Source organism: Zosterops lateralis (genome assembly GCF_965231275.1).
Source record: "Zosterops lateralis genome assembly, chromosome: 1".
In the NCBI taxonomy this organism is placed as follows: Eukaryota; Metazoa; Chordata; class Aves; order Passeriformes; family Zosteropidae; genus Zosterops; species Zosterops lateralis.
The window spans coordinates 146985183-147011879 of NC_139762.1; the positions used below are offsets into that span (position 1 = coordinate 146985183).

General features: G+C 42.1%; 1 protein-coding gene across 4 annotated transcripts in view; it reads right to left on the reverse strand.

The window, feature by feature from the left end:
• The window catches only part of SAMD12 (sterile alpha motif domain containing 12), a 169106-nt gene extending 144076 nt beyond the window's left edge, over positions 1 to 25030 (reverse strand). For 3 of the 4 annotated variants that reach the window (XM_083866486.1, XM_083866487.1, XM_083866485.1), the window contains exons 1-2: positions 24936 to 25029; positions 7118 to 7293 (exon numbers count right to left, since the gene is read on the reverse strand). In XM_083866486.1, coding sequence (XP_083722612.1) covers positions 7118 to 7293; positions 24936 to 24948 — 189 coding nt within the window. In that variant the 5' untranslated portion in view covers positions 24949 to 25029. Of the gene's footprint in view, positions 1 to 7117; positions 7294 to 24935 lie in introns of all 4 variants that reach the window. The other variant, XM_083866488.1, reaches the window with a different exon arrangement.
• Positions 25031 to 26697: the final 1667 nt, after the last annotated feature.

The window sequence follows — 26697 nt, forward strand, 5'->3', positions numbered from 1 at the left end:
CAGGCTGGATGGAGCTCTGAGCAACCTGGTCCACTGAAAGGTGTCCCTGTCCATGCCAGGGTGGCTGGAACAAGATCATCTTTATGGCCACTTTTAAAACAAACTGTTCTATGATTCTATAGTGACTACAGCAACTTCCAGCAGACACATGAGGCAGGTTAATAAAATAACTTATTATATTTATGAGTTATAACTCAGGTAAAATACACCCTTTGCAGACCTGTGGTGTCAGCGGTGAAGCATTTTCCACTTTAAAGGCTAAATTGGTTCCATAGTACATTTTGTAATCCCTCTAATAATAATGCTATTATTTTCTTGACCAGGCAGTGCTATATTTTTCCATCCCCAACAAGGCAACTGTGCCATTAAAATATTGCTTTATTTTTGAAGCCCTTAAAGTAGCCCTTAAAGTAGCTTCAAAGTGGAAGCAGAGGGTTTGGATGGCTTTGTGAAACAGCTTCACAATGAGGCAAGCAGCAAAACTGGCACTGTAAGTACATTATGTATCCACATGCTGTATGGAATTGCTTTTTCCTCTAAAAGCTGCTCCATCTTTTTGTCTACATTTCTTTTCCCCTGAAATGAAGTTGTTTTAAATAAGGTGTCTGTGTCTATATGGGTCTATAGTATTAGATATCCCACTTACTTCCAGAGTACTACCACAGCTTTTTACTGCTTATAGTTCGCTAATATGTACTGCAATTGTTGCTCCTTTTCACACTAGTGCAATGGGAAAGAACACAAATTTCACATTGATAGTTTTCACAAGACAACAGGAGGCAGGTCAGACTACACTTCCCTCCTTATGCTCTCTCAGCTGCCTCTTTGTAACCATCTGCTCAAGGCAGCCCTATACAAGGACTGTCTCTGCAGCAGAAGCCACCTCATTGCTGTGCATTTGTACAGCCCTGAGCACACCTCAGGGTCACAGACTGCACCACTTCCCAGGGGCCAACACCTTGATATCCTCCACATGCAAGCCCTTGCATTCATGCAACTGCCAAAAATGTTTTCATCCTTGATTTTCTTCTGAAAGTCACAATCCAACTGTTGAAAAATCCAGCTGTAAAAAGCCTAGCAAATTCCTCTTCCTAAAAGCACCTGAGGACTGAAGTCATAAATAGAGCATGCTTGTACAGGTGAACTTCACAAAGGCCTCTTGTTTGGAATGGTGTCAATATTGACACTATTGAGTCAATATTGACACTATTGAAAGTCAATAGTGTCTTTGTGAATAAATTTCACCTGTTCTATTTTTACCACCTAAAGAACTATTAATTAGTCTGAGTTCATTATTTTGATATCCTGTGGGGAGAAAACCAATAGGAAAATAATCCCACTTGGAGATGAGGGGCAAAGGAGGACACAAATGGTCCTTTCACCTGCCCTTCCTTTCCCTCACTGTCCTGGACAGAGCACAACACATTAACTTTTCAAGATCTCCCACTTCCAAATGGATGCTGTCAGGAGAGATGACATTTTTCAGAATCCCCAGGCACGCAGTCATTGTCAACAGAACGAACAGGAGAAGCCAGATCTCTTATGCTGAATAGAGAAAGCTTGCTGTAAAAATGTGGGCCTTCATATCAAACTATTTATACTAAAAATGGATGATACAGCAATGGCAAAAATCATGCAACAAGAATATACTTGGATTTTGAATCAGGCATTTGTCCTGCGGTGGTTAGCTGGTGTACAGGATCCCAACAGAGAGAGATGTTTCTTATTTTTCTTGGTTGTGGGAGTGTGGATTCTGAACTAAGCAGCTGTATTTTGCACTACAGGTACTTCAGCACTTCACTCACTCCCGTGAAATCCCAGAATGGTAAATGAAACATCACTCTCAGTGGCTTGAAATGCACAAAGTCACCCAGCACTGCTGTTTCACAGCTCAGGATAAGAGGTTTGTTTACTGCGTGGTTCTGAAACTTCAGGCTTCAGCCAGAGGTCACAATTTTGAATGACAGGTTGAGAGAGGAAGGAATACATACACATCAAACATTGCAGCCCAATTTACATCGATACTTAAAACTACGCAAGACATGAAAAAGTGCATTGAATGTGAAGATAGAAGCAGGGACACTAATTATTGTGTACTACTAATAATCACAGAATGAGACACTAGAAAGGCACATTGTCCTGAAGTGTAATTATTTCAGCTATGTGATAGTAACATTTTCCAAATATTTTTAAACATTTTACATTCAGACACTGAGATTCTGTGCCCAATTTTGTTAGTCATAAAGAAGAACCAATGCAGTAAGTGGTGTTTTGTCACTATCACAGTCAGAATTGGAAGAAGGGGAAAAAAAATCACATTCATACTGTATCTACTGACTTTCATTGTGGTGATCTGATGTGGACATTGGCAATCTGTTAACTGCTCCTCCAGAAAAGTAAGCTAAGAAAAGCAAACTAACTATCAGTAAAGCAACATTTCCCCATCTAGGGTCAGCACCTCACTCAGAGAGAGAGAGAGAGAGAGAGATATCTGCAATTCAAATACCCTCACATGCAATTTTAAAGCAAAATCTGGTGGAGCTGAACAGCCCAGCTGGGGTTATGCTGAAACTTCACTTCAACAGAAAAATGTTTCTTGACTTTAATGAGTCCAATCTGGGTTCTTTTTCCCATATCCTGTGGCCACCAGAAGTCTCACAAAAGGATTATAGGAAGACAACACAAAATGGTAAAACCTCACTGCCCCAGTTCAGAGAGCATGGATGTTTCTCAACTGCAAAAAAGGTTTAAAGAAAACCTGGCAGTATGGGGGGGATATAGAATGGTTTGGGTTGGAAAGGACCATAATGATCATCTAGTTCCAAACCCCTGCCATGGGATCAGATTGCTCAGTCTCACCCAGACTGTTTTTCTCATCCAACCCATTTGATAAGCTTGACACTTGACACAAAAAGATAAACATCGTGAAGCAGAAGCCACTGATTAAAAAAAACCTGAAGAATTCTTCTAGAAAATTACTTTTCCTAGTCTCTTGTTAGAAAACACTACCAGGATATTTTTTTATTTAAATAACTGACAAAATTTTAATATTAATATTCAGGAATTCTGTAAGACTTTTATTACTCAAAAGCCTTACTCTTCTGTGCTTGGACTTTCCACCACACACTTGACACTCCTCCCCCTCCCAAATACCTTCTGATCAGACCAGATCTCCCCCAGGGAAGCCAGAGGAGCTGTTTCCACCCCAGTCACTACTGAACTGAGCCCAGTAAGCTGAGATGAATTCTTATCCTCTTGGTACTTGAGTTCAGTCAGCCCTTGAGTGTTGTTCAATATAATTTTGAAAAAAGGGGGTTTTTAAGAAAGCAAAAGCAACCAAAAGAACTAATGAGCTACACTGCAACAAAACATAGTCTACTGGTGTCTATATAGCACTTATCAACAGAAGACAAGATAAAAGCTTCTCACTTTTTTTACCAGTTTCTTTTCATAGTTTTTGTGAACATTTTAAAGGACTGTTAATTTCTCTCGAGTCATATAAAAAAACCTGCAATTGCTAGCACAACATAGAAAGCCTAACAGCAGTAGTTGCCATTAAAAAGCCTTTATTATTTGCTATTTCTGCTACCACATAATGAGACAAAATGTGTCACTAGATATGCACACCTTACTTAGGAAAGAAAACTCCCTGAATAAATAACCTCCTAATGAGCGACAGCCCAGATTTGGGTCTCACTCTCACCATCAACAAGGCTTTGTGAGTGCATCATGTGGGAGGTTTGATAAAAAAAGTCAATACTGCTGTAAGAGATAATTTTCTGAATCTCCTTAGAAAAGCTGCCTTCTGTTAAAGCCTATGCTCAGAGAAGTACAGGATGCCGAAAGTGTAGCAAAACTTTTGTCAGCTTGTTTTCAGCAGAACTCTACTCTGTGACTATGGTATTAAAACCAAAGAGATCAGACACAAGAGGCAGAAGCAGCATTTCAGTGAAAAAAGCTAAGAATTCCAGAAAACACACATAACAGTGGTTAAATATAAGTGGTGTTAAAGAAATTATTTATAAAAGCATCCTTGCTTTCTCCAGTGACTTTTACTGCTGTGTGAAAGTGACCACTCAACTGTCTGAACTGTTTTCATATACCATGAATGCTGAAAAATCAGTTACTGATCAAGAAAATGTGTATATTGATATATATATATAAGTAAAAAATGATGCATTCTTACACTGCATATGTTTTCCTTAATTTGTGTCCTATCCTGTACATTATCAGAGTCTGACTAGATTATGGACATCAGTTTAGCTATGAATAATCTTGCTGATTTGGACTTGGTCATATTTGTAACAAGGTGGTTCCTTAGGGAACCAGCTGAGGGAGACTAAGATCATTGTTCCACTTTCCATTATAATTCTACCTCAGCCAGCCTATAAATACTAGATTCCATATTCATCAGGAACTTAAAAATGAGTGATCCTTCACTGGAGCTATACTTTCTGTTGTCTGCATCCCAAATATAGAAACAAACACTTGTACTCCCATATTTACATTACAATGGCTGTATAAAAAGGAACTTTAAATCTGTCTGTGACCCATGAGTTACTACTGTTCTTTAATCCCAAAGCTGAGGACAGAAAAGAAAGGACACACTTCATTAGAAAGGAGATTTTGTTTGTTTCTTTGGACAGCAAAACCAGATGTTTAAAGTGCTGGAAGTGGTCTCAATCACAAATTAGAAAGCTGAAAGCAGGAACAAGAGCCTAGGAGGCATCTTAAATTATATTCAGTATGTTGCACTGCTTTGTGCAACACATCTCACGACTGTGAATGTAAGGTATGTGTCAGTATTATTTGAATACAGAGGACTGCAAAGAAATCCTTTTAAAAACAACTATGCAATGGAAATATAAAACAAATGGCTCTGCTCACAATGTTTTATTTACAAAACTTTCCTGAATTCCTGCTCATCTTTCCACTGTACATTTATGACTGCATGGATGAAGTCTCCTAATGGCAACTTAATTCAAGTCTTAAAGCTATACAAGCTAAAGTCCAACTCCATATCCACATTTAGAGGACAAAGCAAAACAATATTGAAATTTAAGGCAGAGAAAGCCAGAAAAGACAAGCCACCTCAGGCTATAACATATGAATCCAGATGAAAGAAATCACTAAATTAATACACACATAAAAAACAAAGTTACTAACAAGGCAGCAATAAATTTAGAAAAATAGTCCATTCCATTTGCTTGATGCTATTATGCTAAGCTTATTCTATTAAGCAAAATTCAGCTTGTTTGTTTGTTTTTGAATCTGAAGCATGCCCAGTTTTCTAAATAAAGCTACTGCAATCAGATGTGGGAATCCAACAGTTGATTTCAGTACATTGAGAGCACCACACTACCCTCTTCTCCAGCTATCTCCAGCAAAGAGAGCCTGTTTTATATTCATCGGTCCAACAATCACAGCTCAGACAGTGAAAACAGGCTCACTTCTATTAAATCACTGATGTATTTCACTCTGATTTCATTAGGATAAATCTTTTGCAAGCACAGACAAGTTTGATATGACTGTATTCCATGTCAACTACACAGGAGCCCATTCTCCACTGGGAGCCCTACTGCACCATTCAGCTTCTTCACTCCAAGCTTGTAAGATCTCTGGGTTTAACACACCTCCTCAGCTTTCAGTATGGGGCAGATTTTCATCTGCTGATGTTGAAACATGAGCAGGGTTAGCTTGCCTTTGTGAAAAGCTGGGAAAATGTCTTATTAGCTGAGCTTTGTCTCAAAACCCATCCACAATCTGGTGGTCTTGTTACCAAATGGACAGTCCAAAGCAGTAACCACAAACCTGTTCTCCAAGGGTTCATGACAAATCAGCAAGGGGCTTCATAATTGGCCACCAAACAGATTGCAAGTAGCAGGGGTTTTTTAATTGCTGCAAGCCTGTAATGGAGGATCCAGTTTGGTGCATTAAGTCAGGATGAAATGAGCTAAACTGTATTAATTTTAAAGTAGATATTTTAGATAAAAATTACAATGGAGAATTCATACCAAGCCTTTATTGTCAAGGCAACTGCCCAAAACATTTAATACTATTTTATTCTAAAAGTGAAATACATCACAACCATATGTGTATTATTTTTTAGGTTTATTGTACTGTTGGCAGTAGGAAATACTCCTATTTGTTCAGTCATTGAAATAATTTATATTGCCTTTTTGAACCTGTAAAAAAAAGACACTCGATTTATTTGCTCTAATAACTCTCAAAGTGTCAGATTCAGTGAAATCTCAATTTTCCACTCTGTAAAAATTACCCCCAAACTCCTGGTTTTAGGCCTTTAAGAACCAAAAAGAGTGATAAGGCTTTTAAAGAATGTTTCCCAATTATTTTATAGCATTCCCTTATCTTTCCTTTGACCCTGAGACCAGCTTCCTTGGTTAGACCCTAGCGCTGGTAATGCCAAGCTTGTGGGTTCAATCCACAATGTATGGGTCATTCATTTAGGAGTTGGATTTGATGATCCTTGTGGGATCCCTTCCAACTCAGAATATTCTGTGATCCCAGTTAAAAATCTAATATGACAAACTACTGTCCTATACCAAGGTATCTGGAGTACACACATTCACTTGCAGTTGAGTCATGCCTGCTGCACTCACACAAGAAGTAGAAGCGTATGAGTAAGAACAAACACATTTGTTTTAAGGAATTCATCTCTGAACTATGTTTGCTCACTGTCATATCAGACATGGAAGAACTGGCCTGGTATTTTACCTAAAATGAGGGTAACGGATTATTAAAATCAGTCACCCCTAGAAAAAATCCACATATTCATAAAACATATCCGTGCCCCTTCTGCTTGTTACCCAAGTCATTTGGAAAAAGAGTCTCCACAGTGCCTGAAAAAGAGAGATCCCATTATTTTAATTATCTTCATTTAGAGAAAAATGGAATAGTGCAATATCCAAGATGTGTGTATGCTACAACTCCACAGCAGTACCTTGCTTCTGTAACACCCACTTCCTCAGACTGTTATTTTTACACATTCATATGTCTTTAACAGGATGATAAATGCTTTTTAAGCAGAAACCAGGACTTCAAGAAGCCTGGCTTCTTAAAGACTCACCAAAATAAATAAGAAGACAATCCTACCTACCTTAGATATTTCTGGTTCCACTTGTCTCTTGGGTGTGTCCTTTGACTCAGGCCCTTTTGGAGTACCAGTGCTCTTCACCGCGGGAGAATCAATTCCTTCACCTTCAAGCTGCAGATTAATTCCTTCTGTGGGGACAGGGTGATCAATACCATTTGGATTCAGATTGCAACGGATAGCTGGAGAAAAAAATATGAGAAACTGCTTTAGGAAAAAGAACCCAATGGTTCAAACATTTAGCATGAACTACTGAGAAGTGCCATGTGGTAACCAGAGCTCTGTCAGACCAAAGGAAATGAACCATCTGTACCTTGATGTGGATTCAAGGTGAAATATTTGAGAAAGAAGATGAGAGGAATGCAGCACTGTATAAATTTATTTAGTGCAGGTTACCGTGTAGAACTGTGTGCTCTGCTGGATTCACTGAAGCATCCAAGACCCTCAACTTGGAGCTTTTATTAAATGTTCATCATCCAACCATACCTTTTTTCCTTTCTAGGCAAACAAGCGGAAGGTTTTCTATTACATTTTCAATTCCTACAACATTCTAGGTCTTAAAGAATGCGGGATAAGTAAGCCATGCACAAAAAAATCAGCAAGTCAGTCTCTGCACAGAGTAATGACTTATCCAGATGATTATCTCTCCTTCAGTCCTTTGTACCACTGCAAGTTACCACCTACACCATCCTAACAAGCAAGAGAGATGTACTCCCTAGGAGTATATAATGAGGTAGGCACTAATGACAGCAGAATAAGGAAAGCATCCAGATTAAAAAAAAAAAAAAAAAAAAAAAAAATAAAATAAAACAAATGCAAACCATACAACAGAAATGCCCATTTAGAACTATGGCAGTAGCTTGTTTTCTGCCCAAATTTTCACAGTTTTAGTGTTCACACAGACAGTAGTAATTTTAAAAATGTGTGGATCCTGAGGCAACTTCCCCTTTATGTGACTGACTTTTGCATTTATGTTCCTGCATAACTGGGCTACTTTTAGCACTACTTGTAATTAATGGTCCCAACTTCCCCTGTGTACAAAAGACCTTTGCTCAGATACTGTGGTGCAATGTTTGACAGCTCTGAATAGAAACCTAAACTACAATGTACAGCCAAAATAAAAGCTGCCCTTTAACTCTTGCTTGGCCTAGAAGCAAAGGCTGGGAAGCTGGGGAAGGAATCAGACCTACCAGTTTCTACCAGCTACAGATCAGCCCTTGAAAGCCTCTCATGGGAAACTGGCTCAAGCTGCCAGTGAAAGCAAAGGGTTCTTTAACTATAGCACCTTTTGAAAATCTATTCAGCTTAAATCCTAGACTCTTAATTGAAAACCTTGAGCCTAAGTTACACCAATTCCTTGGTACAGAATTAAATCAGAGGCCAAAATGTTGACAATTTTCCCTTGGAAAATTAAAGAAAATCCAAATATTTCTAAAAGATAAGATCTCTGCAACCACTACAATACCTACATCTGCATGCCAGGGACAGGAACACTTCCTATGGGAACTTCGAAAGAAATTTGATCCTGTGGTTTATATTTACATCAGTGTGCTTCAAGACACCAAAAAAATTTCTCCTAGATTATATCCACCTACTATTATCTAGCTCCTCTAGATCATATTTACCCACCAAAAAGAAAAAACTACCAACAATTTCTTTGCTTACCCTCTAGACCACAGATAGATGCGATTCACCAAGGATGACTATTTTCACAGCACAATGAGAATGAAAACAGTTCTGTCAGTAACCAAATCAATTCCCTCCTGTACAAAAAATGTAAGCATATCTTAACCAACCTGCAAAAGTACTCCTAACACACCTTGCTCCAGCAAGAGCTGATGAGCAGTGAAAAGACATTTGGTATTAAATGTGATCCATAAAAATCCCTCCAACTGTCTTCTGCAAGGATCTTGGCTAGCTGAATAGGAAGACTCCTAGAGACACCTTTGAAACCCTAACACACTACAGCAACGTTCAGAAACAAGCAGTTTTTGGCTGTCAGCCCAGTTTCAGTGCTCACCAAAGAGAAATTACATAGCACAGCAGGACTTAAAACTGCCTGGAAGAACACTGCCAGCAGCAAGTTTCCTGTGAATTGCAACTCCTCCCTTCCCAGTGCCCCCAAACAATAGAGATTAGGGAAAAGGGTGGCAGGGGATGAACAAGGAGACCTTTCTGGGTTATGGCACTAATTTAGCATGCATTAGAGAGAGCAAATGATCCAGGTTTCAATAACATGGCAGCATGATGACTAACCTTATCTCCTTCTATGTAGAACCACATGGGAAAGGCTGTGGATGTTGTCTACCTGGAGTTTGGTAAAGCCTTTGATACTGTCTCCCACAGCCTTCTCATGGAAAAATAGCTTTTCATGGCTTGGATTGGTGTACTGTTCACTGGGTAAAAGCCTGGCTGAGTGGCTGGCCCCACAGATGGGTGGTGAATGGACTTCTATCAACCTAGTGACTGGTCACAAGTGGTATTCCCCACGGTCAGTTCTATTTAATAGCTATGAACAGTCTGGGTGAGGGGATCAAGGGTACCCTCAGAAAATTTGCAGATGACACCAAATTGGTTGGGAGTGTTGATCTTCTGGAAGGCAGGAGAGCTCTACAAGAGGAATCTGGACAGTCTGGAGGGATGGCCCAAGGCCAGTGGTGTGAGGTTCAACAAGACCAAGTGCTGAGTCCTGCACTTGGGTCACAACCACCCCATGCAATCCTACAGGTGGTGGAACAGTGACTGGAAAGGTGCTCTTGGAAAAGGACCTGGGGGCGCTGGTCAACAGGGACTGAACAGGAGCCAGTGTGTGCCCAGATGGCCAAGAAGGCCAATGGCATCCTGGCCTGGATCAGAAACAGTGTGGCCAGCAGGACCAGGGCAGGGCTTGTCCCCCTGTACTCAGCACTGGTAAGGCTGCACCTCAAATCCTGAGTCCAGTTCTGGGCCCCTCAGTACAATAAGGACATTGAGGGGCTGGAGTGTGTCCAGAGAAGGACAACAGAGCTGGGGAATGGTCTGGAGCACAAGTCTGATGCGGAGCAGCTGAGGGAGCTGGGGGTGTTTAGCCTGGAGATAAAGAGGCTCAGGAGAGACCTTATCACTCTCTAGAGCTCCCTGAAAGGAGGCTGTAGCCATGTGAGGGTCGGTCTCTTCCCCCAGGTAACAAGTGGCAGGATCAGAGGAAAAGGCCTCAGGCTGTGCTAGGGAAAGTTTAGATTGGATATTAGGAAAAATTTCTTAATGGAAAGGGTTGTCAGGCATTGGAACAGGCTGCCCAGGGAAGTGGGGGAGTCACCATCCCTGAAAGTATTTAAAAAAACACATAGACATGGCACTTGGACATGGTTTAGTGGTGGAGTTGTCAGTACTGGGTTAAGTGTAGAACTTGATTTTAAAGCTCTTTTCCAACTTCAATGGTTTTATAATCTATAAACACCTGGATGGCTTAAAAATTAAATAAGTCACTTGGCAAGATGCCGCTTGACTCTTAGCCCATCATGCATTCAAGAGCAATGAATGCTAGTGCTTTTTCAGCAATGCCTTTTACTGGGCTCCTTCAGGATACAAAGGAGAAAAAATGGAAGAGGTTGCTCACAATTACATAGATGCCCACTGTCTTTTAATTGAAAACAGGTGAGTGGTTAAAAGAAACACAGGCTGTCTTAGGGGACTTTTCCAGTCCCAGTTGCTAATATTGAAGGGGGGAAGAGGAGGAAGTGGGGGAAGTGAGGAGAGAGAACCTTTTTATTTTCTAGGGATATTAATCTCCTAAGGAGAATAAGTATCTTAGCCACTTGGCAAAGCTTATCTTTGTCACAACACATCTTTAGGTAGCCAGCTCTATTATTTTCTCCAAGTGCTACCTCCAACCCTCAGCTACACAGAGAATAGGAGCAAGAGAGATTTTCTTACATGGGTCTGTTATTTCCTGTTACCACACAGAATACACAGGTCCACCTTTGTGGCAGACAGAGGTGGATGTCTTGCCTCCTTTTAAATGTCAATACAAACCAAAATTATTTCCTTTTAAGATTTGTTAAAGGCAGTGGAAGAGGTCAGTGTTTCGTCAATAATTTGTTCTCTTCTTAAATCTACATCTTATATAATTTTAACTACATAAGGTCAGCTCTAAACCCAGGATCAACTATGAAATCTAATGGGGCTTGGTGCGCTGACAGCACCCAGGGATAACATCCCATAGAACTGAGTCTGAACAGCTCTTAGAAAATACTCACAAATCACTAACTGCACCACAGTCCAAACGCTCTGACTCTCTTAGCTGACACATCTTAAATTTCTTTTAGGACTTAATGGCATTCTTCTGGGAAAAAAAAAGTCTTTCTCCAGACAAAGTAGTTTCTGGCTAAAATATTGTTCAGACCATTACTCCTCCTTACCCTGGTATTGGCTAATGCTAACTCATCCTTGCCCTCTGCATTCAGACCCTTTTCCCACACTGTTCTTTTGACAATATCCCTACTGCCTCAGCACCTCTTCATTCTACCAAGCTGCCTCCACCTCATCAGTCCCAAATTTTAGCAGTACATCAAGACAACAAACACTGTCCAAATCAGCTCACAGTATCAGCCTAATACCACTATCAGCAGTTTCATTAGATTTTGAAACAGAACCTCTTCCAATATTCTTCCATACAATCTAAATATTCATATATCATCCACATCTCAGTAATACAATCCTTCATTCAGATTCAGATCACTTATATTCTCCTTTGCCTGCTGAAAACCCCACCACAGTTGATTAATCTCTCTTCACGCTCCCCCAACAATTGCTGTTCAAATTGTATTGAAAGCTTTCTGTGGTGGGAACTTGTTTCCTTTTGAGGGAAGAGGGTGGATATGCTGTAGAACTCTGACTCCACAGCAACAAGCACATAATGAATGGGGCTGGCTGACACAATAACATAGATCCACAGATTACATTTATGAAGCAAACTATTATCTAAAACAAAGGTACTTAAGTGTTCTTGTACTCCTAAGCTAATGGTAAAGCTTAATCTAATGGAAAATACCCACTTTTCCAGAACCTAAAAAGACTGCTGAAATCTGCCAAGTTATGAGAGCGTAAAGCTCTGTGAGAAAAATAGTAAGCGGAACATCCAAAATGGAAAAATGACTCCACATCTGTCCTAAAATACTAGGATGCAGTACACTGTGTACTTTTTACATATGGTTTGAACACAAACTCAAGTCCTCTCCATGTATACAGAGCAAGATAAGCTGTTGCCCTGCAGAAGCTGGCCCATACATGTGAGCCAGTCCCATGCCCACACAGATCTTTCCAGGGTGCATGTGCAGTTTCAAAGAAGAGCTCCCAGGGCAAAAAGAATGCTCTGCTCCCTTGGCCCTCTGGCTACCTTCCTCCTATGCATGCCTGCCTCCCAGATGGCAGGCAGCCAAGAGACAGCTTGTCTGAGCATGCTTGATGGTACACAGAAGTCACCAAGAGCCATCCTAAGTTACTGGCATCTGGGGCAAGCCTTGTCTTTTCCTAGAGGGTACTCTGTGAATCTTGTCTGGAAAAAAGCCTGAAGGCACTCTTCAAAACACAGCCTTGATATATCCAAAGTTTTGCATGGACAGATGGAAAGTCTTTGTCTCTCCATCTGTAGGCTCAAGGCTTAGCAGATAAATCTATGATCAATTGCTACCTCTGTGCACTCGCTGCCTACTGTGTCAAACATTTCATAACTACGTGTTTCAGTGGGAATACTGCTGGCTGCTTAAAACTTCAAGCAGATCAATTAAGGCTACATTAAAGCATATTTGGCAAGTACTTGAGTTGCATGCAATAACAATTGTTCTATTCTAAAAAGTGATCGAGTAAAAATAGCATCTTCTTACTCATGTGCCCTGTTCTGTGTGCATCATAGTCATATGCTAGCTTTTGCTATTCAGAGACAAAAAGCAGGCACAGGAGATACCCACCCAACCTCTAACAATCCTTACAAAACTTTCATGTGCCAAATACTGGCAACCTTGCAAGCTCCATTTTATGTATTCACTCCATAGACTTAGCTGCACAATGCTCTGAGGTAAGTCCACACAATCCACCTGCTACTCCCACCACAAAACTCCACATCATTGAAAAAGGACAGAAAAAAGTTCATCCATATGGCTTGAACATTAACAAACTCAGGTTGGACATAGCAGGGGCCTTACAAAAAGGGTTCAAATATCTTTTCAGTCATTTCAGTAGTCACAAAGATTTATCAAGTATTTCTAGAGAAAAAGACCTTTGGACAGCAGCTCTCATTGAACTTGTTCCTTCCATCTCTGCCCATTTCTTTGTCAAAAGCAAATCAAACCTCCAGCCACATCAAATTTTACAGTCAGCATTTTCAATGAGAGTTCTGTACACTTCCAGATGCTGCATTTAAATCCAGAAGACAAAATCCCTGAGGCTTTTTGCTCACCTTTATTCACAACCTGCTTTACCTGGGTTGATCAGAGAGGAGTCATTCACACTGAAAACACTGAAGTCTTGTTCAGATTGAGATGCCTCCTCATACTGACCAAATGAGCAGGAAGGATCTGCACTGCAAAGTCCTTCTTGTATTTCAAGGAGCTTATACTTCATTAGTACCTCTGCATATCCCTAGAAAATCCCTAGATTATTTCCAAGATATCTGACCTGAGCAGTTAGCACCACTTCTGCAATAGTAATAAAACAAGATTAAAAACAGCAAATAAAGATGGCTTTAAATTGTACTATAAAATTTAGGAGTATTTTGACTACTTTGCCTGGCAGAAATTTCTTCCACAGTAATGAGTTTGTGTAATTCCTATGGATGGTTCATCTGCCTTATCAATCAGCTTCTAGTTTTGAGAAACTGTCTGGCTTTTGCCTACCAGAACTACTTCTCCATACAGTCCTCTCTCCACCTAATGTAAATTTGCACAGTACCCCCAACATATCACTTAGGACTAGCTGAAAATGCAATCAAAGTTTCACAGGAATACAATCTGCTGCTTATGTTGCAACTTAGTAAATACTACTGGCAACCTGCTGAGCAAGTAAATTCAAGATTCTGCCCACCCTGTTCATCAAACCTCTCTGTCTAACAGCCACCAAATCAGCAGCACTCACACAGAGCAAGGAAGCCCAGCTAATCAGTCAGGACCTTTTCCACTTCAGTACAAGTCACACGAATTTATCACAAACCTCCTATAAGGCTGAAATCCCAAACTACTTAACTGAAGTAATATTGGTGTCTAGCTATCTGCTTCTGCTGGTCAGCATCAAAAAGCAGTATTAAGCAAATCCAAATATGCTGTGCCAAAAGGCAGGCCAATATTGAGCTGTGGAGTGCACTTTAAACTGCTGCTACTGATGAGCTGTATGTTAGCTTTGAGTACAAAGCTCAGACAGACACTGGTAGCAAGGCTTGGCAGACAGACTTATACCTGCAGGTCACTCCAGTGAGTTGCTTGTTGTTCTAGCCTCTTGTTATAATGGCTACTAATCAATTAAACAAAAACCCAGCTTCTTACAAGACAAGAATTTTACAATCAAGTCTTTGTTAAAGCAGTGGGACATGCCCAACAGCTCGGCAGTGTCTTGAAGGATGAGGTAAGTGACAGCTCAGCAGCGAGGAAGTGGACACTGAACCAGGTGAAGAGGGCAGGAAGGGCAGAGCAAAGGGGAGATAGGTTTAGGACGTAGATAGAGGCAGAAGGGGATAAAGTGTTCAGAGAAGGAGCATCCATTTTAATTTGTAACTGTGACTTATGGTGCTTTAGTCTTTTTTACCTCTTAGGAATTATTATTAGCAAGAAAAGTTAAGGTAATGGCATTCCTGAGAGAACTATCCCTAAACATCTCCAGCTAGACAATGGAGTAGTCATCCCATGATTTCAAGCCAATTACTGCTATAAGCCATTTGCTCTCTTCAGAAACAATGAAAAAATACTCAAAACTAAAGCCAAAGAGGAACACAGAAAAAGTATGTTTTCTGAGACAAGCTACTACACTCCATACACAGCTCTCTAACAAACTAGCTGTAAGATGGTATAAAGTCTTGTACACCAACAGAAATATATCAAGAAATCAGAATGAGTAACTTAGCACTTTCATATCTGGACTCAAAATAAATTCATAATTTGGTTGAAAACTGAACAAATATTGACTGTAGAGAGAGGACATCCCTTAGTTCTTTACAGAACAGAAACACTAACCCCAGAATAAAAAATTCTTTTCTTGTATGGATTGAGTTTGCCTTTTAAGACTCTCTTCCCACCAGGATATGTATGTAATTAAGTTTCTTCAGCTAAAATATTTCTTTATAGAAAGAGTAGTTTTCCTACTAGAAACTATTTATTTTACGTATGGCAATATCCACTTACCATCTCTTACCCCACAGACTTTAGCAAACGCTGTAAACAGTTCCTTTTACACCTGCTCTTCAGGAGACAGACTGCATGTCATCACCATGCTAGATAGACCTTTGTGTCTCAGCAATGCAAGTTCAGCCTTTGTAACAGCAACAAGACTTCATTATAAAAAGCAGACGCAGTGATTGGACAGCCAAATTATTTCTGAAGCATTTTCTCATTCCGTTTTAATAAAAGTACACTTGGTACAAGCAGCTCTTGAATTCACGCTAGCAACAGAGGCTCACTGAAAAATGAACCTATTCAGTGAATAAATAAGGCCAAGTTACCACAAATCCTGTACAGGTATAGATGAACAGGAGAATACTGACACTTAAGGGGACCAAGTGAGCAATGCAATTAACTCAGAGCAAAATGGATCTTAGCGAACACAGTAATAAAGGTCAGAAAAGTAACATGCATCACTTGCACACGAGAAAACAATTTAAGCAATGGATTAAAACACAAAATAGTTGGTCGTTTGTTTTGCAAACTAGTAAGTCAATAAGAAGGCTTGTGCAAGCACCTAGAGAGATTCTCTTGAATAGTGAGGAACTCTGGATTTCAAGATTGTGAGTCACACAAAATTGCATGCAGAGGGTGCTACAAGAGATAATTATGACAAACAAAGAAAATCAATTGGTAGATAGAAAGGCAAAGACCTAAAATAATTCTCTCTCACAAGGAAAAGTATTCACCATATATTACAACTGTCAGTCACCAACTGACTTAGGCAAACTCCAAACTAGGTTCCATTGTTTCCCTAAGGATTTCGCGGAGAAAATGGAGAGATAAAAAACAGTAATAACACACCTGGGTATGCAATGAGTCTTTATTAGTTCCACTGATCTTGGAAGAAACTTGTCTTGCAGTCACTGATTAGGAAGTTGGATAGTCATGCTTCACCACAAATTGTATTTCTGAGAATGCCTCTTCTCAAGTCCTAACGGTACTATTATTCAATTCTATAATCAGCCAACATTACATTAAAACCTTTTTTAGAAGGCTAATGTACCTATCCAGCACACACAGAACAGCTCAGACACAAACAGGTTAAGTCTTTATTATGGCATCAAAGGTGCACTGTCCCACACATGCATCACAGATCTCTGCCTTTGCCCTGTTCATGACAGCGGGTGTCTGGTAAATGTGGCACAGAAATGGCTGATTCAGCTGTGGGCTTTATTCCTGGGCTTTATTTCTTGTCCCATGAATGAAGCACAGTCATCAAAATGTGAAGGAAAATATCTTTATTCATTCTCACTAGCATAACTAGTTTGAAATCTGGCAGTTGACTTCTGTTTTCAGTCCTGTCTTTCTCTCAACTGCCTAAAAGTTACCTCCTTTATCATTGTTCCAGGCTATCCCTTCCCTCGTACACTTCAGTGAAGAATCAACGCCTTCTTTCCTTCCCCCAGTAAAATTCTTCACCTCCTACTCCTTGCTCATTCCACTGTATCCTACTCGCTCTAGTACCCCAGATGATTTGTGTAGCAACAAACTGTCAGTTGAGAGCACACAGGACAAGAGAGAAAGCTTCTATTGATGCACATTACAATTCTCTTTCTTTATGTTTATGAAACTGCATTATTAAAAGTCTCTTTCTTGCTTTTACTAGGTTATTTGCAGAGAAGCAAAACAATTCAACCAAAATCCCCTCTAGGGGAAGAAAATAAAATTTAAAGAAAAAAGAGCCACAGGCAGACCAAAGGAGAGCAAATGAGTGGGGGAATGGAGGGAAATAATAATCTGAATGTTCAGCTGAAGAACAGAAGCTAGCACATTATATAGAGATAGACAGGGCTGCACTAAAGACCAGCTAAAATCTACACTGTCTTCCTCATACCCTGATTTTTGTCAATCACATACTTTCTGTAAGCATATTAGATCCTGTAACTGAATGAAGAGTTCACTTCAGCCCAAGTCCAGACCCCTGCACACCTCCTTGCTTCATCCGGGAGGAGCAAAAACTAGGGTGAATTGTAATTGTTCCAAGTAATGAAGCTGCTCTTTAATGCCAAGTTTAGCTCATGCTGCAAAGAGAACACACAGCTATTCACAGCAACTACCTCACTCTTTTTGTAGTCCTTTTACAATAGGACACTCCTGGAGAGAGAAGGAGGACCCTACACACCCTACACAAAGGTGAGAGAACATAAAACCTACTCAAAGCAGAAGCCACTAAGGCTGACATCTGTAGATCTAATCTGCTTCAGGTTTTCCTGAATGTCCCTCTCAGACCATAGTTCACCTCATTTATAGAGGTTAGTACAGGTGTTTCCAACCCTACCTGCTGTGGAGAATCAGTATTTTCCAGGATGGCACTTCTACAGCTGCAACCTAATGCAGGGCCCCTGCTTCCCCAAATCCCATTGACCAGACATAGCACACAGTTCCTCTTACAGAGCAGTATCAGTTCTCATATACTAGGAAAAAGAAAGCTCCGTATCTTATGCATCATGACCCTGCCTGTTAATATTTTTATAGCTCGGTGCCTAATTCCCCATCTCCTCTGTTTCTGGGTTGCCCTGACCAAATTTCCCTCTCAGCTACTCGATGCAAATCAATTTTTTTTTTAATGGAATTTGAATGGAAACATAGCAGATGAGCTAGACTTTGTCATAAAAGTCATCAAGCTGGGTCAGACTAGAAGTCTAGCCCTTTATGCTACTGCTTAAGAAAACTGTGTGAAAGCAGGGTGTGCATGAATTGATCCAGCCTTGGCACATTAGGAATGACCCCCAAGGTTAAAAGTGCACCTGGGGAACTCCTGTGTTATATGAAAAACTATTTCCTTTTTTTAATTTAGAGCACAAAAACCCTACAGCTTCATTGTTCTGCCTTGTGACCTAGTTCCTTTTTCCACCTTCTCCACACCATTCATCAAGGCCTAAGGATTCCCTCCATGGTCATCTCTTTTCCAAGCTAAAGAATCAGAATCTTCATAACCTGCCCACCTCTTTTCCAAGCTAAAGAATGGTAATATCTGTAACCTGCCTTCAGGGAACACACCATGTCTCTGACCAGCTGGCTGTTCTTTCTTGTATTTTTTCCGGTCCTCTCCTTCTTTTAGGGTGTGGCAAGCAAAAGTTGCTGGGAGTATTCACAACACAGGAGCAATATGCAATGATCCAGAAACAAAGACCTCCCTTGCCTTGTTCTGAGCTCTCCTCATAGTTCTTGGAATCTTATTTGCTATTTTGACCAGCACCAACCAGACACTTTCAGAAGACTTTGAAATTATTCCATTTTTCAGGCCTTTTCTCCACCTTTGCCTCTGGCGCCTTCCAGAACTATTCCCTCTACATTCTCTGGATGTTTTGAGCAGATAATTGAGGGCTGAGCTGTCCAGTTGTTAATCTGCAAGGGTAAATACCTGTATCCATTCAAAGCCAACAGCTTTCATAAGAAATAACCCACACAAGAGGATTGTTTTACACTCTGAGTATCTCTTGTTCACAGAAAGAAGCATTGCATTAGAGATCACACAGTCTGGACCAAAGGAGAGACAGTCAAAACAAAAAACAGGGCAGAAGAGGGTAAAGTTGTCTCAGCCAGGACAACAGAGAAAATTGGCTCCAGAACCAGGCACAGTACCCTAACAGCCCCACAGACTCAATACTCAGTGAACTGAAAAGCAGCTTTTTAACAGCTCTACTACCTCTGCAAACCAGCCGTATTATTTTCAGAGACCAATGCACAAAACAAAAACTCACAGTGCTCCAAGGATACCGAGATCTGCACCCACCAGCAAGTCTGCACAGATGTTTTGGACAGAAACTTCTCCATGCTTATCACCTCAACAACCAGCAGCAGCCTGCAACTCTGACACCATCCAGCTACAGTGCCCTGCTCTGAGCCTGTCACTGCTCTTCTCCTGCCATAGCCCTTGTGAAACAGCAATACTGGGAAGCACCAGACTGGCTCCAAGCAGCTTGCCCTGACCTCATACACTCAGCTGCAAACAAGAGGAACAAAGCTACACAACCTCCTTGGACGTTGCCTGCCATGCTTGGACATAACAGAAGAGCAAAAAAACCCTCCAAAACCCCTCAAGAACAGTTTTATTTTATAGCTTCTATTTAAGCAGTAAACATGAGCTCTTACAGTGTCACTACAGGTTTTGTCAATACTTTCCAGTAGTACATTAGGAAATGCATCCAAAGTCTAACTCTTGTCATTTGCTCACTTGGATTCCCTTCTTGGTGGAGAAAGCACATAAACTTCCAAAGCATCACTCCTTCCCTTTGTTCATATATTACCACCACCTGACAAGTTTTAACCTTGTGATGAGATTCAGTTGTACTGAACCAGTAAATTTATATTAATCAGTGTCCTCCTTGAACTTCTAGGTCTTCCAAGTATTTTAAAGGGTAAGGTCAAACACTCAAGGAACTGTATCTAAACTGGTTGACATGAAAGTACTTCCGAGCTTCCAGAAACACTCTTATCCTACAACCAAATTTCATCCAAAGGAAACATAGTGTCACACCAAGTCTACACTTGGTAACTTGATTCCTGCCTAATAGGGTACATTTGTAAAAGCAGGGAAGGTCAAATGATAATGTAACTTCCACAATATCCACCCTCCACTCAAGTTGAATACACCTAAAGACACTCCGAGATTGCAGGGCGATTCTTTGTGGCTATAGCTTCATTTTGGGGTCTCCAGTTCCCACAATGGAATGCACCTTCTGAACTCCAGCTCACAGTGTCCCTTGCTAATGTAGCAACATAGATTGGAAAGCTCTAAGCAGTGGTTCAAAGCAGAAAAGCAGGCACAACCACCAGGCTGTATGCACAATGTGGGGGCGGGAGGGAAGTTGATCAAGAAAGAAGGGGGTAGATGTTACAGCCCAACAAGAAGGTTGCCACATGAATGTGGATAGGAGAATATCCGTGTTCCTATCTGGAATCCCATAATTGCTGATGCATTTTTGCAATAAGTGGTCAGAAAGTAACACGTAGAACAAAAGATCAAAAGCTGATGTTTAAATCTTATGCTTCACTGTCCAACACACCTCCAGCATTGGTCTTACCCATCTCCTCTGCCATGACCCAATGTGACTATTTCAACTGGAGAGTTGAAATGAGATGTGTCTCTCAGTCCTGCTTCCAAATGGCAGCTATTTCCAAGCTATACATCTGAATCCCTCAAGCTAAGAAGTGGTTAGAAATTACTGAAGAAACCAAAAACATGATGGAAGCATGTGCTATTTTTGAATCACAGGGCTTGTTACTTTTCTGCTCCATGCACAAGTAAGTGTGCTGAAACACCATCTACTGGATCACATTCCCTGGAAACTTATATATGGAGACATCCAGTCTGAGCTCAAAGTGGGTACAGAAATAAGATGAAGTTGAATAACTGAGTACCTGTCAGAAGAGTTGTACTTTTGGGCACACCCTGGAACAGCATGATCGGTACCTACACTGAAAGCTGCTTCAAAGCTGTCCTCTGGATGATCCTGAACTTGCTTTGACATTCTTGGCAGAGTTAGCATAGCACATCTATGAGCTCACCGCATCTCAAGTCTCTGAAGAAACACATGGCAGCATTCAATATCCATGGAGTTGCTAGGCACTGAAGGCGTTCAACCAAGGTACATCACAGAGCTGAAATTCACAGGATCACTCTGATAGAAGTTGGTTACAAGCAGCATATAACTTCAGTCCTGCAGCAGTTAACCTGGATGCCACTCCACAGAATGACCTAACCTCCTCTGAGTCTTAGCTTCCTTAAGGATTACCAAAGGGTAAGGCCAGTCATCTGTCATTTTGTCATGTCAGTAAGGCTCCACTTCTTAGTAAAAAATACTATCCTGTAGGAAGATCCAGGGTCTCAATAGCACAAGCCCTCTCCAGAAGTGCCATAAGACTGGAAGTTTACATACACTTCCAGGAGGAGACCTGCAACAAATGTATGTGGCACTTTCCAAAGCCTATACACAGCAAGAAAGGTGTTAGACCAAACTTCATTAAACACTTATCATGAAACAACTCCATGATATAATTAGCACTTTTCTTTGCAAAGGAATCTCAAAAACATCACAGATCAGAGCTGCAGGGGATCCAACAGAACTCTGTGGGATCACCTGCATGCAGACATCATCTGCTGGGTGCTGTCAGTCTCTCACTTTCCTGTGCAATAAACACTGGGGGTGGGGGGGAGAAGAAATAATTTCTTTCTTTTCCCCTTTACCTCTGCTGCACAAGAGCAATCTGAAAAAAAAAAAAATTGAGAACACTGTTGCAGAGATCAAAAGCCTTTTTCTACTGGCTCTGACCTAGTTCTTTCATTCTTACTAGAAGGAGAAAAAACACTTAAAGGAACATTGTCAAAACTGTTGAGTCTAAAATTAGACTTACCTTGGCAGTGCTCCCATCTCAATGGGCTCATATTAAGGAGTGCAAACTCACTTTCCTCATACACACACACCAATCCTTTCATCAATCTGGAAGCACTGGCACTATACAGCCCAAAGGACCTCCCAGTCCACAAAAACCCTTTGGGGACACTAAAGTATATATTATATATAACTTGCAAAGAACTGTAGTATTCTCAAAATTCCCACTTCATGTTTGCAAGTCTACCACTGTCAGCTATCCCAGTAAAAAAGTTTGGATATTTCCCTTAAGTAAAGTGATGGACATTTGTTGCCACAGCTCAATACCATCACATTATGCTAAGACAGTTTTAAAATAATTAGATTTGAGGAAGATTTCAGCAATTTGTTAGATAAAATAAACAAATTTTTCAAAGATTTTCCAAAAAGTATAAGGTACAAAATAATTTCACCTTAGCCACACAGAGCATTTCTGAAAGGCAAAACAAAACAAAGACTGTGGGTTCATGGCTGAAGCTGACAACAGGCAGTTTCCATAGAACAATAGCCCTGGTGGAGCTGGTGGGGCAGCGGATGTTGGCTCCGGTCAGGAACTCCTGTGCTGCAGAATCCATGCCTCCCTTGTGCCCCAGGGACTTTTCCACTCCCCACCAGTTGCATTCCCAGAGCCAAACACTTGCAACTCTGCACAAGAAGCCAGTTGACCCAACCATTCCGAGGCCTTGCATCACTCCATAAAAGAAAGCCCAGGAAGCCCATCCTAGCCAAGCTCCCAGCTAACTACTGCAGAGACTGGAAGGCCAGACAACCTCAGTTTAAACCTTATTTCCAGGCTTCCAAAACTGCTGTACAGCTGGTTATGCTCTCAAGATCCCAAGCTGCAATCCAAGAAAGCATGTTTCCAAAGAAAACAAACAAATCGAACAAACAGAAAGCAAAAAAAATCCCAAGTGTCTGTTCTTCCTGAGTCCAGGACATTTTCCTACAAAACAATCTATTTAGAAGATTCAATGGCAACTCTACTTTAGACTAAAGCAGGGTCTGTACACTGTGATGATTGGGGTCATGAGGAACAAGTAACCTCTCAGCTTTCCAAACAGAAGCTGTAATGCCACATGTTCCTTGCCAAAAGTCACAGGTTAGGAACAGAGCACAGCTCACACCCAAGGGCTCCAATATGGCAGAAGATGCATTAAGAGAAAAGCAAGCTTTTAAGCACAGTCACACAGAGAAACAAGATTCCAGCAGAAAATGATGGATAATAAAAGGTTTGAAATGTGAATGCACTACAAACACTCAAAGTAGTCATGGCCACATGGCTGCTTGTGCTGAAATAGTCATACTGCTGTGTTAGTGTGAGGGCAACAGAATTATGCCAAGGCAAGAAAGTTGAGGGAGGAAAAAGCAAAATGGGAGGAATGCAGAACACACAGACAAGAATGCCTGTTCTGACACACCACAGCAGGATGCATCCTGGGGGAAGGAAATGGGAAGAAGGAGTTAAAGAAAAATATTCCATCTCAGGAGAAGGGAAAGGCACTGCTTCCCAAAGCTTTAGCAGAGCTTTCCTTCATTAATATTTACAAAGCTTTTAGAGATTCTCAGATGGAGGGCACTGCAGATATGACAGGAATTATTACAGACCTGAAAAGATCTAGCAAACAGACTAAGAAGGACTTCAAGTAAATAAAGGAAGATGACATTAGTGAGCACACTGAAGCAGGGGTTGCTGCTGGCATATGAACCATCTGGTGCATGGCAGTCCATTTCATTTACTTACTTACCCAATCCCAGGCACGCATGCCCAGTTCATGTCATTATGCTTTTGCCACTGAAGAAGTAATGCTTTTATTAAGGTCCACTACCTTCCTTCTTTGTATCATTGCAGTCTTCAAAACTGCCATTTGGTAAAGCAGCCTGTGCATAATAAATATTTGCCTCATGGAGAGGCTTACACTGAGGATGAACAATTTGGGATGTTGACAGACACGTTTTGAGACACATTGGTCTTGTTTACTTTTATTTGAATTTGCATAGGAACCTGTTTTTTTGGGGATGTTAAGCTCCCCATTTAAGTTTTTGCTGGACTATCATTTGCACTGTTCACTTGGGTACTCAGCAAAAGACAGCTTCAGCATGATTTTCAGCAATAAAGCAAGTGTCTCCGATAGAACTGTAGATTTCAGCTTAAGTGAGAAACAAAACTCATGGCAGTCACAAGATGAGCACACAAAAATACTGACACACACTAAATTAAGCACAGGAGAAGGGGTCAGATGGCTGGTTTACACCAGGATTCCTATATTTTCCCAGGGGCACCAAATAAAGCAAGATGAGGCACAAATCCCAGGACTGTCACTGCTTCAGTCTAAAGCACCAGAAAACCGAGGGAAATTTTGGCAGCAGAATGCAGGAAGGCAGATTTGCCTTTCCTCATACACCTCTCTCCTCCAACTTCCCAAAAGACCCAATGGGAAGGGACTACACAGCCAATGCTAGACTCCTAAAGGGAGTCCAGTGTGTACTGGAAGACCCAAAGCATCCACCTGTCCAGGTCTATCTCCTCCATTACCGGGGTACCTCCCCAGGAGCCGGGCACCTTACGGACACCTCGCAGCTCCCTGGAGCTGAGCATTTCGGCCCTTTGGCTTCTCCATCCCTGGGAGAGAAGGAGGGGCCGAGCGGGGGCGGCTGGCGCTCCGTGGGCACCGCGGCCTCGGGGCACTGGGGGGCTCCGGGCAGAGCGAGGGCCCGGCGGGCGGCGGGGCCGCTCGGGGGGAGGCGGCGCAGGTCGCTCGCCCTTGCCGGGAGAGGCGGCACCTCCGGGCCCGCCGGGAAGTTGCCGATGGAAGCCTCCGGGCAGCAGTCCCCACCGCCTGGCTGGCCGCGGGCGGGGGCGGCAGCCGCGGCCCGGCCCCTCGGCACCTGGTCCGGGCCAGCCGCGGGCGAGGCCGGGGCAGAGCGGCCCCGCCGGCAGACCCCGCTCTCCCACGGGCCGGGCCCGCCACGGCGCAGGTGAGTGCCCGGGGGAGGAGACAGGGGAGGGACCCCGGGGGCGGCGGGCAGGGGACGCGGAGCCCTTACCTTCCACCGCCATCCTCCCGGCCTCGCATAGTGCGCCGGCCGCCGACCCGGCCCCGGCGGCGCTGCCCCGGCCGCCCCCCCGCCCGCGCGGGATCCGCTCATCTGCAGCCGCGGCGATCAACCTGCGGCGCCGGCTGACAGCGGGCGGGGCCGCCCGCGGATCCCTGGGAAATGTAGTCCCGGAACGGCCTGGCACCGCCGTGCCCGGCCCGGGTCAGCGCCGCCTGTGCCCGCCGGGCCGGAGGGCGGGCCGCGGGCCGTGAGGGGCGGCGGGGCCGGGAACCCCCCAGGCTGGTGGGGACAGGGCAGCCTGCCCCGGCAGCTTCATTTCACCGCTCTGGGATGTCTCCCTCCAGGATTTCAGTCATCTCAGACCACTCCAGGATACAGCCCGTCCTGTCCCAAGCCCATTCCCTGGCGGGCTGGAAGAGTGTATCCACAAGGAAAGAAGGCGCACACGGGAACCGCCTCAGCACCTCAGCCCCGAGTGAGGCCCTCAGGGTTTGTCCGTCTTGTCCCCTCTGACAGGTGCTACAGCAAATCCAGAAAACCGAGGAGATCAGGGACACAGTAGCAGTTCCCAGGAGTCTTCCACCAAACAGCCTGGCACCCTCGAGAGCTGTCCTGGAAAACACCTGTGGGCTTGTGCACTTTGCAGTTTTATTTTGAGATACCAAAAAGGTTTTGAAGATTTTTTTTTTATTATTATTTTTTTTCACTTCGGAAGTAGACATTGTTTCGTTTTAAGCCTATCAGTAAATATTAACCACCCAGAAAGAGTCTATGAGTCACTCTACTCACCAAAGTTGTGTCATTATTAAAATCAAGAGGATAACAGCAAAGAGACTGAGTATACAAGGGCAAAGTCAGGGCATGAAAATAGTGCAACGTGTATTTTCTGTTTGCTAGCAGTGACTGTTGTGGCTAATAAGTTATTTGTGACAGGTTATTTTTGCAATACAAACCTCAAATTAGACTGCAAAATATACAATATGCAAGTGAATACGGTCTTCACAAACCCCAGGAATTTTGACATCCTTGAAATATCTAAATAAATTAAAAATTGGGTCTTCATTACGTATTTTAGGAAGGAAACTTAGAGCCTGTAAGAAATGTCTTGTAGCCCAACTCTTTCCTTAAGCCTTCTATTAACCAACTTTGCCCTGAAAACTTGACTTGTTGTTTGCTCTCATAGGCACTATAGCCTTTGTGTTGCACATGAGTCCAGATACAAGTTTCCTGGAGCAGCAGCCTTGTTTTTCACGAGCTTGCAAAGTGGTAGGCACACTCACAGTGCATTATAAGTAAAAAAAAAAAATTAAGAGGCTGTGCTGGTCCTCCCAAGTGACACACAGCCACACACCTGATCCCATATGCTGGCAGAATGGACTGATGTTCACATGCTTTCTGTCGAGAAAATAGGATGTTCATAGATATCACAGTTTTCAAATATATTTAATACACACATACAGCCTTCAATACATAATGAGCTTCTGTGATTTTGATGACATTTTGTATTAAGCTTATGTATTCAAATATTAATCATTTATTTGACTGTGACAATATCTGGAGATATATTGGAGTAATTAGGCTAGTGCATATGGGAAGCAGTGCTTTCTTGTTTGGAATGAGTTGGAAACCATAGAGGGAATAAATCAAGGCTCAGAGTTGAAGTGGCATGGACATGGAAAGCTGGAGTCATATCCCCCTTAGTATGCTGAATTTCTGACTGGTAACTACATTTCAGCTCTGGACCCTAAGG